Below are 18,648 nucleotides of genomic sequence, written 5' to 3'. Positions count from 1 at the left end.
TACTTGAATGACAGTATTAATCACAGTTACAGCATTAAATATGAAGAAAAGAGTTACAATAGTGACACCAATGATAATGACCGTTACTTGAATGACAGTATTGATTGCAGTTACAGCATTAAATATGAAGACAAGAGTTGCAATAGTGACACTAATGATAACGACAGTTACTTGAATGACAGTATTAATCACAGTTACAGTATTAAATATGAAGATGAGAGTTACAATAGTGACACTAATTATGATGAGCGTTATGACAGTAATGACAGTTTTAGAGCACCCACAACAATGACTATGAAGATTACACTTACAATTGTAACAGTAATTATGATTAGCATTACATTAATGACAGCATTATGACACCCACAACAATGACTATGAAGAAGCCAATTACAAGTGTAACAGTAATTATGATGAGTGTTACAGTAATGACAGCATTATGACACCCACAAGAATGACTATGAAGATGACATTTACAATTGTAACAGTAATTATGATGACCGTTACAGTAATGACAGCATTATGATACCCACAACAATGACTATGCAGAAGCCTATTACAAGTGTAACAGTAATTATGATGAGTGTTACAGTAAGGACAGCATTATAACACCCACAACAATGACTATGAAGATGACAGTTACAATTGTAACAGTAATGATGATGACAGTGATAATGACAGCATTATAACACCCACAGTAATGACTATGAAGATGACATTTACAAATGTAACAGTAATGATGATGACAGTGATAATGACAGTACAGCGAAGATTGTGAAGATGATAGTTACTGTTATTAAAGCAATGGGGATAGTTACAGTAATGACAGTATTAATAACAGTTACAGCAATGATTATGAAGATGACAGTTACAACAATAATTATGATAATAATGAGAGTTACCGTAATTACAGCATTATAACACCTACAGCAATGACTATGGAAATGACAGTTACAATAGTTACAGTAATGATGATGGTTACAGTAATGACAGTATTAATAACAGTTCTAGCGATGTTTATGAAGATGACAGTCATAATTATGACAGTAATGATAAGGATGGCGGTTACAGTAAGGACAGTAATGATGACAGTTACAGGTGATGTTGTCTATGAAGATGATCATTACAGCTGTTACAGTAATGATGGTGTTATTATGGTACTTAAGAATTGTTAAAGCTGGTTATTGTTGTTGTAAAGTTGCCGCCATGCGTCACAGAGTGTTTTTATCTCTAAATAAGAAAGAGACACGATACTTATGGCAATGGAAAAACCCTGTGTGTGTGTGTGTGTGTTTGTGTGTGTGCATGTGTGTGTGTGTGTGTTAGAAAGAAAGAGAAAGAGAAGCAGCGAGTGTTCAGTTCTTATCTCATCCTGTCAGAGCCTGGCAACGCACCACCCCCTGCCCACACTGTTTACTCTACAGTTTAAACATTTACACATACACACACACACACACACACACACACACACACCCATACACCTGACACAGATCTACCCATACACAACCTTCAGACATCTCCGAAACACCACATTTGTGATTTGATGTAACTGGACTGACAGCACAATGGGACCCCGCACGGCAGGTGAGTCTAAACACACACACACACACACACACACACACACACACACAATACATACTACACATGTGTACACAAACACACACACACACATGAACACACTCCTTATGTTTCTTGACTAGACGTAGACTAGACCAGACTAGACTATAATTGTGTATTAAAGTACAAATACTAATAACTCTACTACTAATTTTATAGTAAATTCAATATAAAACGTATATTGTGTAGTTTTTGATCATTAGATTATCTAATTACAAGTTATAAGTCTTGATATGCTGCTGTCTGAAGGATATACAGCATGTTTGGCCTGCTAACATTGCTAACAACAACGGTTACATCAACACAGCATATTGTTTTATCAATGTTTCCTCCCACCTTTTTAATTTAACCTGCTTATAAATGAATATTTCTCACATACAGCAAAGCAAAACTGAAGTAGCAGGTGCGCATTATCATGATTACATTTAATAAATGCTTTTGTTTCTCTATAAGCTTTCTTTCATTATTAGCATTACGAGCATGTGGATTATATATGGTGGATTTTAACTTTCTGGACCTGGACTACCCACCTCTGTGTGTAAGTAAATATAGGTTTAAATAGGATCTCCGGTGGATTTGGCGTTTTTTTACAGAGACACTAAGACTAGGTCAGTGGCTGAACTGCACCTAGCAGGCGTAGTAACATAGCAGTAACATATGACATTGCAAAGACATTGTTATTAGTGTAAAAATGTCTTTTCATTTTTTCAAAATTTTCTAACTGTTGTTCTCCTCACTGCCTGCTGGTGTTGCAGTGCTGTCAGCCAATCAAAGGCAATATGTTTGCATGCATGAATATTCATGAGCAAGAGCCGAAATCCTATCATTTCTCTCAGACCACTCCTCCAGACTAAAGCAGCGTTTTCTCACAAAAAAACAGCTCACAAGGCATTCATTCATACTAGAGACCACAACTAGACATTTTAAAATAAATGAAAAAAATGTGATGGAATGAGACCTTTAAAGGATGTTAGTAGGGAATTAGCATCACTGATAAAAATAACTAAAAATAAGGGTCAATTTGTATTATTTAAAATATAAAAGAAAATATGCTAATTGAAATACTAATTTAAGTAATAAATGCAGCATTTGAGTAAAAGTAAGCTTTAAAACAGCATTTTACACATATTTACCACAAAAAAAGGTTTCTTTAAGCTTGTGTTGGTGATCAATTCAATGAAGTAGGTCCACACACACACACACACACACACACACACACACACATACACATTTTACCAACAATATTTTACCATAAATTAGAAAATCTAGATTTAGATAAACCTACAGTATGTTTAGAAAGTGATGCATGATATATTTACTTTAAAACATATAAGCTACAATAGAGCCAGTTCGATTGTGATTAAAGCAATAAAATAGTAAGAATAGTGAATTACTTGACCTACACACACAACGTTTGAATTGTGAAGCTAAAAGGTAACAAAATGATGTGCATTATTGCTGCATTGTGCTTGAATGATCTTTTTTAAGGTTATATGTGATCCTTCTACAGTTACACTGCGTAAAAAAATATACTGCAGAGAATACAAATCACATGTTGAGCGGTTTACATGCATTTCTGGACAAGCTGAGAGATATACAGTAGATCTTTAATCTGAATGAAAGATGTATTGTGGTACTATTGAGTACTATTTTATAGAGTAAGGATTTAATGCTAATATAACTCATATGATTATGCAGTGTTGCACAGTTTCAAGAAAGAGCTCTTGTGCGGCTTCACCAAAGTTAAGTAGTGCAGTAAGCAGAGCTCTGGCCTGGGAACACTGTTCCCCTTTATTACATATATTGAAAATGGTCCATCTCATATATTTGCAACAACCCCCTGCAAAAACTACAACTAAAACAAAACTGCAGTGTTATGTTTCAATTAAACATTAATTAACGTTAAAAAAGTTTGAACATGTATTTTTGTTTTTTTGAAAAACGAGTGAATTATCTGAATTAAACGAATACCAGTTCGAGGTAAGGAATGCAATTGCAGTAAATATTGATAGAATAATTAGTAATAGAGCTAGTAATTAAATATAAAATTTTTTTTTTTTTGGTTTCAGATATCTTTTGGATAATTAAATATGCACCAGGTCAAATTAACCCCAGAACACCATTGCTGTTCCTGACAAGTGAACATAATAGGAGGGTTAAGTAGCTGCAACAGATATATTGCTGTGGAATTATGAGCTCATGACCAAACAAATGTTCTGCTTTAATCTGTTATAGAATACATGACTGTGCTTTATCCCAGTGTGTGTGTGTGTGTGGGTGTGTGTAAATGCCTCTCTGATAAAGCTGTTATGTAAGTGTGAGATCAGGGGTGCAGTGTACAGTGGATAAATATTAGCCTGTTAGCAGGTAGTGTGATAAACACAGCAGATTTAGCACCACTGATTCAGACTGGAGCTCAGGGTGGAACCCAACACTCTGCTTTTAATGGGTTCTGGCCTTGAACTGGGTGATCCGGGTAATTCACCCATATTAGAGACAGAGAGTCATCTGTGCCAATCAGTAATCAATAGTTCTGTTCTGTTCTCTCTCTCTCTCTCTCTCTCTCTCTCTCTCTCTCTCTCGCTCTATCTCTCTCCCTCTATCTCTCTCTCGTTTAGCTGGGCCATCCAAACAGGAGAAGCTGGTGTCTGGGGGACGTCACGGTAGCAAAAGTGACAGTGACCAAGACGATTCTCCTGTGCTTAATAACCCAAAATCAGGTGTGTGTTTGTTTTAATTACTGCACAATTTCTTCACCATCTCTATTTACTTAATTATATACATTTAGACTAATAATAATAATAATACTATTAAATACAGCTCTGGAAAAAAATAAGAGACCACTTAAAAAATTAAAAACCTCTGGAATATAATCAAGAGGAAGATGGATGATCACAATCCATCAAACCAAACTGAACTACTTGAATTTTTGCACCAGGAGTAAAGGCATAAAGTTAACCAAAAGCAGTGTGTAAGACTGGTGGAGGAGAACCTGCCAAGATGCATAAAAACTGTGATTAAAAACCAGGGTTATTCAAATATTAAACCAAATATTGATTTCTACATTTCTAAACATTTATGAACATGAACATTGCATTATTTGAGGTCTGAAAACTTTTTTTCATCTTTTTTTTGTTATTTCAGCCATTTCTCATTTTCTGCAAAAAATCTCTAAATGACAATATTTTTATTTGGAATTTGGGAGAAATGTTATCTGTAGTTTATAGAATAAAACAACAGTGTTTATTTTACTCAAACATAAACCTATAAATAGCAAAATCAGAGAAACTGATTCAAAAACTGAAGTGGTATCTTCATTTTTTCCAGAGCTGTTTATCATTTTTTTTTTTTTTTTTTTTTGCTTAAAATTGTTTACTTTTTCCAAAAATAATTAGTGTGCCTTATGATTTGGTGCTCCTTATGTATAAATTCTACCAGTCAGGTATTAAGGAGCAGTAAAGCCACTCCACTGAAGTACAGAGTTATACAGGAGTTTCAGTTTAGTTCTCCAGCACCAAGACTGGAGCAGTATTAGCATTAGCCGCTAACCACTCTAAGCACTAGCTCTTTTGCTGCTGAGAGGTGAGTATTATCGGCCTGTAGCCTGCTGCTAACCCCAGCTAGCACTGCTGGAGCAGCATTAGCATTAGCCGCTAACCATGCAAAGTGTTAGCTCTTTTGCTGTTCAGAGGTGAGTGTTATCAGAGTATATTCCAACGGTGAGAGCTGCTAAATTAGAAGGAAAACATGGCGACACCCCTGTTCCTTACTTGTGTCGCTTAATCTGCTTTATAATCTGGTGAGCCTTATGTATGAAAAAAGACCAGAAAATAGACGTTTATTAATAATGTGCCTTATAATCCAGTGCACTTTATAATCTCAAACCCAAAGTAGACCCACAAAAGCAACAGAAAGAAAAACAACAACACAGAACAACAAAAAACAACAGCACACACACACACAGTAATATGAAAGTGTTATCAGTCTTAGCGGGTCATCTTTATGTATTAAATTATTAAAACTGATAAACAGTTCTGTACTACCTGTTCTGTATGTGTGGTACCACACCTCAGTGTCCTTCATGATCTATGATTACTTAAACCAGGTCGCTCAGTGCATTGAGATAAGGCTGAGATTATGTGTTCTAATGCCAAGTCTCCACTGCACAAATTGAACTGCAGTAGTTTCTGCGCCTGTGGGAGTAAAGGTTTAATAAAACTTGTATTGCAGTATTTTAATCATGCATCAGATCTTTTTTTGTTTTGTTTTTTGATTATTGGACACAGGTATTTGGGTTACAGTGGTAAAAAAAAAACACTGCAACTATGGTGTTACAACAATGTCAAAAGTCGAAGGCGCAAAAATTCCAGGTGAAAAAAATTAACCAGCGTGTTTTAACATTTTGCGTTTGTAAATTAACTTCTGGTGAGCAAGCAGAAAAAAGGAAATCGTGTGCGCGCTGAAGAAAATGTTGCTCTCAAGCTTCATTTTTCTCCTCTCTGGTGCTTTTTTTTCCTCACGCGCTGTGAGAATTACCTGCTGCAGCAGTTTATGCTCTGAATGTCTCAGTGTTTTGCGCTCAAATTGTGAAAGGGGTGGTTTTGACAGTTTGGGGGCGGGGCCAGGGTCACCTCCATCAGCGAACGCTATTGGCTGATATCTCCAGGATTTGTTACAGAACGCCTACCTCCATGAGCCGGAGGAGGTGGGGACAGAAGGACAGAAGGAGAGTCCTACTATCACAATTCCGAAAGCAAATTTGTTAGTTGAACTATTTAATGTTTTGACATTTTTTAGCCAAACAAATTACATGTATATTATAAAGAGGTTATATAGAAACAGTCTCTTCTAGTAGAGTCCTTGGCGTAGGTCCCGTCATCGGCCCAGGACTTGATACATCTGGGCTCTGCAGATCCTGTCGTGCATTGAAGACCAAAGAGGACCAACCTGGAGGCGGTGGGAAAGGAGGAGGGTAAGAACGACCATCAGCGTCTGAAAGGCAGCTAAGGTACTAAATAAGTGATCTTAATTAAAAGCAGAAGGGAACAGCTGATTGGATAGGCAATTAGGGGACATAGCATTGGAGTCTATAGTAGAACTTATGCTGCGCTTTCATTTAGCTAACTGGCTAACGTCTCGACTTTTGACATTGATGTGACGCCATATGCAACCTCCTCCTTCTCTTTTACTCTTTTAAGGCACTGACACTAAGTGGAGCAACTTATACTTGCATGACTGATGTTCAGTGACAATCAGTGAAAAGCAGATACTGTAAAAAAAGATGGCCGTCGTGTCTCCGTTCCCATTCATTCAGTGAAAATGAAGCCAAAATCTTCCTCCATGTTGGCGATCCTAAAACCCGAGTCTGCGCAGTAGAGATCAGAGGAGGGAGAAAGACTGTGGAGAGACAACCTACTCATTTAAATAACCCCGCCCCTGAGGGCTGCCTCGAGGTCACAGGCTGAGGAGCGGAGCTGACGGTCTGTTACTGGTCCCGCCCATAACCAGCCTTTTTACAATAACCACACCTTTTTTTAATAGAGCTGAAAAACGTTTTAAAAACGAATTCTGTGGAGATATAAAAAATTAACAATATAAGCGGAGGTTACACTAGCTGCTGCATTTAAATAATGGAGGTAGAATTACAGTATATTAGAAAAAAACGTGATTAAAAGTTGTTTGTTTTGCCATTGAAACCTATGGGGATGGGTGGGGTTACACAGCTTTCTGCAAACGAACAGCAGGGGGCGCCCGACCTGTGGTGGCTTTACTTTTGAGAGACGATGCTCTGTCCAGCTACACACAGTCTACGGTGAAAAGAAACCCTGGTTACTTTATTTATTATTTCTAAAACTGTTGTGAAACTGGCAAATAATTGCACAAGGCCATAACAACAATTTAACTATAAAACACAATGTGTTTGGCTTTAATCCTTGTTTTAAAGATGCAAAGATGAGAAACGTACTTAACCCTTTCTCATAATCAGATTCAGTTGTGTATGTAGGTTAAAGGTCAATAAGCTTAAAAAAACTAATGTTGTGTTCCAATAATTAGTGCTAAATGTATTTAAATCAGTAAAACGACAAGGGTGCCCAAATTTATGCTCCTGCCTAATTTTATTTAGAGAATTATTGCACTCTTTCTTTAAATCCTATTTTACTTTTTAAATATACTTAACTGAGCCAAACAACCAATTATTTATGAAGAAAAATCATAAAAATGATCAGGGGTGCCCAAACTTTTCAAACCACTGTAAGTCATGTGGTCATTGTCATGTAATGAGAGCAGTATTCTGAGATTCTGAGATTTAAAAAGCAATGTAGTGTCCACTTGTTAGTATATTATGAGTAATATTTCATGTGTTTTTTTTTTGTATGTATCAGTGGTGAAAAAACAGGTGAGTCCCGAGGAGCTTCAGAAACCTGGAGGGAAGTACATGAAGAGGATGTTCACGGTGAGCGTCACACCACACCCACATCCACCCATCTGTAATCAGAGTTTAGATACAACTATAATTTAAACACTTTAATGTAGATTTCAGATGTTTTTGAAGACAGGGAGGTCTTAAAGCTCAGGATCAAGGATGAAAATGTCTGCTTTCATCTTAAACACACTGCAGACTGTCTGAAATGACAGAGAGAAAAAGATCAAAGTTACAGTTTTTCTCAGTGCAATATGTTTCATGTCTGAAGTTTGCTTCTTTACTTCAGCACTGGGGCTTCAAATCTAATGCAATAATTAAAGCTTAGCTATTAAATAACATGATACACAATGCATTCCTAAATCATCAGAGTGAAGCTGTGTGGAGGTTACCTCTGCAGTTACTGACCAGCAGACTGTTGGATACTTTTTGTTGTCCTGTTGGCACCATAACTAATAAAAAACTGCAAAAAACCTAAATCTTAGCGAGTGAAATTGTCTAATTTCAAGGCATTAAATAAGAATTCTTGTCATACCAAACATTGTGTAAGTGTAAGAGGGTTTTACACACTTAAATGTGCACTTAAAATCATTTAATTTCCCCAAAAATCATCAGTGCATCTTATAATCCAGTGCACCTTATGTATGAATTCTACCAGTCAGGTTGTAAGAAGCAGTAAAGCCACTCCACTGAAGTACAGAGTTATACAGGAGTTTCACATTAGCACTAGCCGCTAACTGCGCTAAGCGTAACTGTAACTCTTACACTGTTCAAAGGTGATTATATCGGACTGTAGTCTGGTCCTGGCTTACCAGAACACTCAGGGTTCCTCAGTGTAGCACTGTTGGCGGCATTAGCCACTTCCTGCAGCTAACACTAGCAGTTAGGTGCTAATGCTAATGCTGCTGCACCTATCCTTAGTGGAAATCTAAGCCTACTGTACATAAACAAAAGTGCTTTACTTACACATATATACAGTTTAAAACGAACTTTTAAACTTTAAAAGAACATGTTTTCTTTAAGAATTACAGTTTTGTTTACGTAGCTTAGCTGAATTAGAAGAGAAACATGGCGACACCCCTGTTCCTTAATAGTGGGCAGTTGGGGCGAAGCAGACTGGTGATCATCCAACAACTTACTAATACATTTAACACTGGATGCACTTAAAAAATAGCATAAAAAACAGTAACTGGACTGAAGAGACAGTTTCTCCAACAAAGGCAGAATAACCCATTTTAATACACTAGATTTAAGAAGAACAATAAATGAGCAGGTGTCCCAATACTTTTATGAATAGTCTACATAAATGTCCATTATTTGTTAGCTTAGCTAAATTAATTACAATAATTAGTTAAACAAAACAAAAGAAGCCCATTTCAGACACCAACCTGATTAAATCTTGCAAGAGTAAGAGTATAGCTGCATGATTTGATAATAATGTTACTGAAATATCACTTTAATCTGCTTTAGGAATTATTTCAAACTGTATGCTTTGTATGAATGAATATGTGTGTATATAGATTGTGGGCGATGCCGTCGGCTGGGGGTTTGTCGTGAGAGGGTCTAGTCCATGTCATATTCAAGCTGTTGATCCCAGCGGACCTGCAGCTGCTGTTGGAATGAAGGTGAGGAACGTTGCATTCTGGGATATGTAGTACGTTAAAGAGAAGTGGCCCAGTTTGAGTTCCCAATCAAGTTTCCCTCAGGAAAAGTACAGGACATTTACAGGGGTTGGACAATGAAACTGAAACACCTGGTTTTAGACCACAATAATTTATAGTGGTGACGGACAGTTCTGGTGGAAACAGGAGAGTTGAGGTGCACATTGAATTCTGATGTGATTTGATCAGCCGTGGTTTTATGTTTTTTGAATGCAATCCTGTTTAGCACCCGAACATCCCTTTCAGAGAGCTTACAGCGTCCACAGTTAATCCTGTTGGATGTGGTTGGTCCTTCTTGGTGGTATGCTGACGTTACCCTGGATACCGTGGCTCTTGATGCATCACAAAGACTTGCTGTCTTGGTCACAGATGCTCCAGCAAGACGTGCAGCAACAATTTGTCCTCTTTTGAACTCTGGTATGTCACCCATAATGTTGTGTGCATTGCAATATTTTGAGCAGAACTGTGATCTTACCCTGCTAATTGAACCTTCACACTCTGCTCTTACTGGTGCAATGTGCAATTAATGAAGATTGGCCACCAGGCTGCTACAATTTAGCCATGAAACCTCCCACACTAAAATGACAGGTGTTTCAGTTTCATTGTCCAACCCCTGTATATTGCACACTGAGATGTCACACTGACAGTGGAAACTGACAGCTAAAATGTTAAGCAGTATCCTCATAATTAATACGAGTATAAATAGTGCTGCTGAGATCAGCAGGACATGAAGTCGTCATTACACTGGAATTTTGTGTGTATTACACTATAGATAAGATTCTGTGTGATGAAGGCAAGTTTACTGCTCTGGGCAAGGTCCACAGAACATTCCTGAGCGGTGTATCATCTAATTCTAATGGAACTGATATACATAAGAGTCTCAGATCAGATCCAGGAAACAGTTTGCTGAACTTTGAAATGTTCCTTGATGCAGTTGTATTAGTTCACTAATTTGAGAGAAATGCAAAACATAGACATGTAAACTCCAGTCCAACCCCCTGCCTCAAATTGTGTAGGTTCCACTTGTATGAGTAACACCCACTGAGGCATGGATTCCACAAGCCATAGCCAACATTGATCTATTTCGTAAATTGTGAATAATTAGCTTTTCTGACAAATTGTCTCGGTTCTTAAGACACTTGTTTAAACAAACTGGTAGTTTTTTTTCCACTGAAACATCAGACCTTCCTGATGTTTTTCAGATGTTCTGCCATTGTCTTTTATAACCATCACAGTTTGGATCTTGTCAAAAGTATCTTGGTCCACACCAAGCAGCCAAATATGGTCCAATCAAAGAGGTGGTCTTGATCTAGATGAGCTGAAAGGTGGTCGGTCCGGGTGGTATAATGTCTGCAGTGTAAAGATACTTTTTAGGTCTTTAGGAATTTCAGACCAATTACAGGAAGTTGAAGCAAATTATCGTTAACTATTCAGCAACAGAAGATGAAATAGAAGCCATGTAGCCATCTACTTGCCCATTTTTTTTTACCTCCTTCCAACACTTTGCCTTCAAGAACTCGCTGGTTACTTACTGCCTAATTTGTAGATCCCACATTTTGACAGATGCCATTATAACCAGACAATGGGCCCTATTTTAGTGATCTGAAGCGCAGGGGTCAGTTACGCATTACGCTGTTTGATTCAGGGTGTGAATTCTCAGGGATTCAGGGTGTGCGTCTCAGCAGAGGATACTGGCCTGAGCGTTCACACTGTGACGGTGCACCAGCAGCTCACTTAAGGAACCAAAGATGTAATGAGCAGGGAGATGTACACATGCTGAGGGCGTGCAATGCTCACAGCAGTCCTGCATGGCTAAGATAGAATTGGTTGACTGACTGTTGACTGTTGTGAGGTTTTTAATCAGTCAGTGGCGCAGCTGTGTTTTCCACCACCAAGATAGAAACACGCCATAAATTTAACTGAACACTCCTCACTTCAAGGCCACCACGCTCATCAGTGTATATATATTTTTTATAAACACTGACGATATTGTAATGCAGAGTGACAAAGTGTAAGATAGCAATGAGCATCGCAATGCGCCTTGCACAGGGTGTATGATAGGGCCTGATCACTTTGTTATGGCTGATCTATGTATGTTTGTTTTTTGTCCAGGTGTGTCAGTTCATAGTGTCTGTAAACGGAGTGAACGTGTTGGAGATGGACTATCGGACAGTCAGTCACCTCATCCTCACCGGTCCTCGCACTGTAGTGATGGAGGTGATGGAGCCCGTCGACTGCTGATGATACCGCTGAAGGAGTGACTCTGAAGACCACTGTAAGCTATTCTGATTAAAGGGTTCTAGACTGAACTTCCGCATTCACATCCCGTAAGTCCAGGTGATGCGCTAGGATCATCTAGACTTACTGGAGGATACTGTCTGCAGGATTTGCTCAGCAGGCCTGATACAGAAAGTTCTGGACGTGCAGACCAGTGTCGGAATCGCTCACCGTAACAATCATAATTAGCAGAAAGGGCAGAACTCAATATGCACAGCAGCAGCTGCAGCTGTAGCCCAGAATCACAATGATACCAGTCATACTTTTTACAGAGAGACTGTGAGCATCTGTAATTAGATTAGAAAGTTTCAAAAATAATGCTCTTATTTGATGAGCAGGGGTGCAAAAAAAAAATACAAGTACAAAGAAGCTACTTCACAATATGGGGCATGTATATTCTAAATGGGGTGTGGTTCAAAACTGAAAACATTAATGGAGGCAATAAATACAAAAAATACGTTTCATTAAAGTGGCAGTACATATTATTTTGTTTCTAAACTGAAAGCAGAAGCAACTTCTGAGTCGAAAAGGGATAAAATATTGTGTGTCGCTTTTCGCGGGAGTTCTTCTGGCCACGTCACACGTCTTTACGTACTTACATCACACGTACAGCCTCTAAAAGAGGATCCGGCTCAGTTTTACTGGATACAAGCGGCTGGTGGAGCAATGGAGACTTCAGAAGAGGAAACTCAGCTCAGTAGCTCATTCACTCATAGTAAAACCAAATAAACGAAGGAGTGAAGTTTCTGACTGAGCGTGCTCTCTTTCTCTTTGACTGAACATAACCTGGAATTGTATTCATCCGCTCTAAAAGGAGACCGCATCACACCCGCCCAGTTTAAAATGATTATTCCGTATGCTCGGTGTAAGTACCCATTCTCACCAGAGAGGGCACTAAGTCCTCTAAATCACAAAACTTACGACCGGCAAATTTCAATTGAATTGAAATACGTTTTTTTTATTATTATTTGTACCATCACTGACAACAATTTACTTTGTCCTGTAACATGAAATACAGTTTACAGTAGGCACCTATAGGGCACCAAATTATATTTAATCCCCTGGTGGGAACTTCTCCTTTAGAGGGGCATCTAACAGGGCACTTTAGAAAACCCTATACTGCACTGCATGTCATTTTCTCTATAGAGAAGGATGCGCTTTGGACACGGTTGAGTTAAGGGTGAAATAGAAGGCACTTAATGGCACCATTTGCTATGTGAAAAACAGAAAGAAACACATAGAAGGCAACTTATTAAAACACATTATCACATCTTAATTTAAATCCATCTTAGTGGGCGCTCCACTTTTTCCCTACATAAAGAGCAGTCAGTAGAGCACTTTGACTCTTTTTGTACCACTATAGAGGGCACTTAAAGGCATAGGGAGGGCCTTTTTAGCAATTTATAGCGCAACGCTCAATTGCGGATTATGCAGCTATATTTTAAAGGCATGTATTCATTCTCTTAATTAATCATGGTTGACCAATCAAGAGCTGAGTCAGCACCGAGCTCTCAAAACCCAAGAAAAACAGCAAAACAACAGTAATCTGCCCTTTAATCCGGCATATAAATGGCTTTTAAAAGGTAAATTAGAGCGTTTTTCTGAGATTAAAAACGTGAATTCAGCTGTAACTGGAAATATCTGCGTTGCAAAACTGTGCTGGACTGAGGAGCACAGCTTTCGACACATGCTCACGTTTACAAGCACGTGCCCAGCCATGTGGATGGAGGCCATGCCTCATGTTACCTCGTGTTTACTCCTGCTCGCCCTCCTTCTTGCGCTTCTCAGGCAGCAGCAGCCTGTCACTCACACAGACACAGAGACAGCGCTGAGTACCTACTTCTTGTGTCAAGAATTAAAACATTGTAGACTGTTGATGGGGTGTTAAATAGAAATGAGCATCACAACGTGCCTTGTGCAGTGTGTACAGTAGAGCCCAAATTGACATTAGGGTAGGGGTCAAAATTGGTAAAATGGTCAAAACAGTGATGAAGATACTAAAAGAAACATTGATCACTTTATTATTTGCTCATGTAGACAACGAAAGAAGGGCAATCCTGCATATTATCCATAACAATATCTCCTGATATCACTAATAATCTAATTGTATTATATTAAACCATATAAAATAGGCAGAAATCAGTTACGTTATCACACCAGTTTACAGTCATTTAAGGGTAAGTGGTTATTTTGCTGTCTATCTATGCACAATCTAGGGCCAGCACAGTGTCAGCAGTGGGGGATAAAGGAATTTGGGAAAACTCCTTGAAGGCATAACCAGGAATTCACTCTCAGTACTGAGACTCGAACCTTCGACCCTCCAGTTCTTAATCTTATATCTCAGTTTATCATTCAGCTACTGGCTGCACCAGTTGTCAGACTTAATCGAATTCATTAGTTATCTAAGACATGCCGTGACTGGGGAATATAGGTACAACAGATTATAGTGCTGATTATTCTGTATCTACTGTAACTGTAGATTAGCCCTAAGAGATCACTTCAGTTTTTGAATCAGTTTCTCTGATTTTGCTATTTATAGGTTTATGTTTGAGTAAAATTAACATTGTTGTTTTATTCTATAAACTACAGACAACATTTCTTTCAAATTCTAAATAAAATCTTGTCATTTAGAGCATTTATTTGCAGAAAATGAGAAATGGCTAAAATAACAAAAAAAGAGGCAGAGCTTTCAGACCTCAAATAATGCAAAGAAAAAAAAAACAAGTTCATAGATATAAAGTTTTAAGAATTCAGATTCTTATTTGGTGGAATAACCCTGGTTTTTAATCACAGTTTTCGTGCATCTTGGCAAGCTCTCCTCCACCAGTCTTACACACTGCTTTTGGATAACTTTATGCCTTTACTCCTGGTGCAAGAAAATTGGTCAAATCAAAGAAACTCATCATTTTTGAGAGGTCTCTTATTTAACAAGGAATTGCCTCTCAGTACTGGGACTCGAACCCTCGACCTTCCAGTTACTTCTTATCTTATATCTCAGCTTATCAGCACTGATATCACTGCTGATACTGGCCACTCTGATCCATTAGTAATCTGGAGCATGCCTGGACTGAGCAAACGCCCTGAGATAAGAACACCACCGTACAAAATGGAAAATGCAAACTATTTTTAAGAGTTAATATTTTTTATTTAATTATGTGAGGTGGATCTGTTATAATTCCTGTTTATATTAAGTTTTCTATTATTAAAAAAAGCTTATGTGAGTCCGGGCCCTGGTCTGCATGCCCTTTACCAAAGACTCTCTGTTACGTTTTCTCTTTTTAGTTGATTTTAGTTTTAGTTTTTATTTTTAGGCTAAATTAGATTTTTCAGTTTAATAATGACGATTTTTAACCATTAATTAATTAATTAATTTAACACTGTAATAAAACGCAATACCAAGAAAAGACATTTTATAAATCTGTATGTAATTATAATTCTGAAATGTGCTCATAGGCTTTAGTATTAAATCATATACTGTATGGTTTGATGTGTTTTTGTGTTGACATATTGCACTTGTTTGTGTCTGTGTTGTTTTTAATGTACAGAAATGTGATTGATAAGCTTTTAGTGAATCCTATCTAATGAATTCTCTACAGGAAGATCACATGTGTATGACCCAATTAAAAAATTAATCTGATTCTTTAAAATATTGCTGTATGTGTGATATAATCTATAACATAAGTGTAATAATTATAAGATAATGTAACAAACTGAATGCTTGACTGTGTATGTATGCACTTAGAATAAATGTATTTTAAAATAACATTTTTTTTTGTTGTCTGTTCATATTCAGTACTATAAAGGGCTAAAATAAGTGGGTTGTACATAGGCTTTAAATATGGAAATGTACACATAAATATATGTGTATTATTCTAATATTAAATATTAGACATGTGCTGCTGGGAGCCAAACTGCTGTGGCTAAAGACTGTGGTTAATTGCCCATGGTACATTACCATCCCACAGGATGTATTGAGGTAGTATGAACACTCGATGGCAGTATAGGCTGAATATACAGCTCTGGAAAAAATTAAAAGACCACTTCAGTTTCTGAATCAGTTTCTCTGATTTTGCTATTTATAGGTTTATGTTTGAGTAAAATGAACATTGTTGTTTTATTCTATAAACTACAGACAACATTTCTCCCAAATTCCTAATAAAAATATTCTCATTTAGAGCTTTTATTTGCAGAAAATGAGAAATGGCTGAAATAACTTTCAGAGCTTTCAGACCTCAAATAATGCAAAAAAAAAACAAGTTCACCTCCACCAGTCTTACACACTGCTTTTGGATAACTTTATGCTACTTCACTCCTGTTGCAAAAATTCAAGCAGTTCAGTTTGGTTTGATGACTTGTTATCATCCACCTTCCTCTTGATTATATTCCAGAGGTTTTCAATTTAGTAAAATCAAAGAAACTCATCATTTGTATGTGGTCTCTTATTTTTTCATCATTCAGTAATTCAGTTCCAAATCAGAAACTCATATATTATATAGATGTAATAAACAGAGAGTTATCTATTTTAAGTGTTTATTTTATTTTTGATTATTGATTGTGGCTTACAACCAATGAAAACCCAAAAATCTGTGTCTTAGAAAATTAGAATATTATAAAAGAACAATTCCTAGTTTTGGCAGTGTGCCAAGTCCTGCTGGAAAATGAAATCTGCATCTCTATAGAAGCATGAAGTGCTGTACGATTTTGTGGGAAAAAACTGCACTGATTTTGGACTTATAAAAATAAAACACAGTGGATCAACACCAGCAGATGACATGTCTCTCCAAACCATCACTGATTGGTGGAAACTTCACACTAGACCTCGAGCAGTTTGGACTGTGTGTCTCTCCACTCTTCCTCCAGACTCTGATCCCTTCATTTACTAATGAAATGTAAAATTTACTGATGATCAGTGATGGTTTGGAGGTAGTAGAGACAGTTAAAGCTCAACAAAAGCAGGAGGCTTTCAGCTGATGTGTCTGTCAGCTGATGTACCAGAATGGGCAGTGTCTTGTTGGGTTAGCGGTAGCTTGAAAGGACATGCTGGTGATGTGGGTGATGGGGGTCCTGGCCAGCAGGTGGATGCTTTAGATGCTTTATACCCATTTTGGCCATCAGTTCTGCGATTTCACAGAAGTAAAAGGTTGTTTTTCAAATTCAAGGAATTCCACAAAATGGGACACCATTTAGCTCCCTACACTCTCAGAAAAGGTAAGGTTGCAGCAAAGTGTTTTTAAGGTATACTGAGAATAGGAAAAAATGCAACTGAAAAGGGATGCCACCAATTTGTTGCTAATTTTCATGGTTTAAACAATTGTTTAATTGACAGTTTATTCCATAATGAAGTTTAAAATCATTTAAAGGTCAATATATAGTAAGAAAACTATGAGGTAGGAACAGTTATTTACAATTATACCATGTAAATCCTCCACCAGTGCAACCCTATCTCAAGACTAGATCTTCTGTACCTTTGGTTTAAACATTGGTCCCTAAGATTCCCTAAGTATTCCTGAGTTGGCAGCGACACCATCTCTTCAGAAAGGAGCTAAGGATGCTAGGAAAAACATCATGGCAGAACAACTTATTCCGAAAAAAAAACCTGGGGTGAATTTTTACTTCCTGGACCTGGACTACCCACCTTTGTGTGTAAGTATCTATAGGTTTACATAGGATCTCCGGTGGATTTTGTGTTTTACTGAGATTCTAAGACTAGGTCAGTGGCTGAACTGCACTTAGCAGGGTATTACACATGTTGTAAAGTAACATATGACATTGCAAAGACTGTTATTTGTGTAAAAATTACTTGTCGCAGTGCTGTTAGCCAATCAGAGTTGATATGTTTGCATGTATGAATATTCATGAGCAAGATCCAAAATCCTGTTGTTCTTTCACATCAGCAGTGTTATACCGGATCACCAGAGCACTTTTTTGTCACAAAAACAGCTCATACAAAAGACCACAACTAGACATTTTAAAATTAATGAAAAAATGATGAAATACAACATTTAGGAGACATATTTGTATAGTATTATGTTCCTTTACATTTGTTTTTCTCCTTTTAAGGTACACATTTGGACCTTAAGGATGATGCTACATATTTAAAGGTACATTAGCACTTTTTGTACTCAGGTAAACAAAAAATGTACCTCTACATCACCTTTATTGCTTATTTTTTGCCGTGTTTTGACCAAAAACTACTGACTGCCTATCTTGTCTGCATCCCCACCCCAGAGGCACCTCTGCAGGGTGGAACCGTGTTGAGATCGAAGGCCAGGCAGGAGTTAACAGGGGGTCAGGTTTACAGTTTAACCCGGGGTTCAGCAGCAGCGGCAGCAGCAGCTCTTTAAGGCTGTAGTCCGCAGCAGTTTAGAGCTCAGGTAGATAACTAAAACAAACAGCAGCTCAGGGCCTTGAAGGTCTTTAGTCCCCATTGTTTGCTATACTATAGATACCATTATACAAAAGCACTCCACCACCAATCTGCTGCTGGATCTACCTCCCCTCAGACTAATCCCCCCCCACCCGACCCCATCTAATTACCGCCTTCAGAAGTGCTTGATTAGCGTGAGTGAGGTATTAGACTGGGGTTGGAGGTTAAACCCTGCAGGAATGTGGGAGATCACTGCAGTACATTTCACTTAAAAGGGAATTCCACTGATGTTCCTGCACTGGGAC

The 18,648-nt window shown here is 37.8% G+C and overlaps 1 protein-coding gene across 1 annotated transcript; it reads left to right on the top strand.

Moving 5' to 3' along the window:
• The first annotated feature begins 1,444 nt into the window (after positions 1–1,444).
• LOC103032643 (DEP domain containing MTOR interacting protein) lies at positions 1,445–15,739 on the top strand. Its single transcript, XM_022671979.2, has 5 exons — positions 1,445–1,584; positions 4,236–4,337; positions 8,001–8,071; positions 9,559–9,663; positions 11,812–15,739. The coding sequence occupies exons 1-5, from the start codon at positions 1,566–1,568 to the stop codon at positions 11,938–11,940; spliced, it is 426 nt and encodes a 141-aa protein (XP_022527700.1). The 5' UTR covers positions 1,445–1,565; the 3' UTR covers positions 11,941–15,739.
• The last annotated feature ends 2,909 nt before the right edge of the window (positions 15,740–18,648 follow it).

This window comes from Astyanax mexicanus, chromosome 2 (genome assembly GCF_023375975.1).
Source record: "Astyanax mexicanus isolate ESR-SI-001 chromosome 2, AstMex3_surface, whole genome shotgun sequence".
Lineage (NCBI taxonomy): Eukaryota > Metazoa > Chordata > Actinopteri > Characiformes > Acestrorhamphidae > Astyanax > Astyanax mexicanus.
This window is presented reverse-complemented; position numbering and strand designations above follow the sequence as displayed.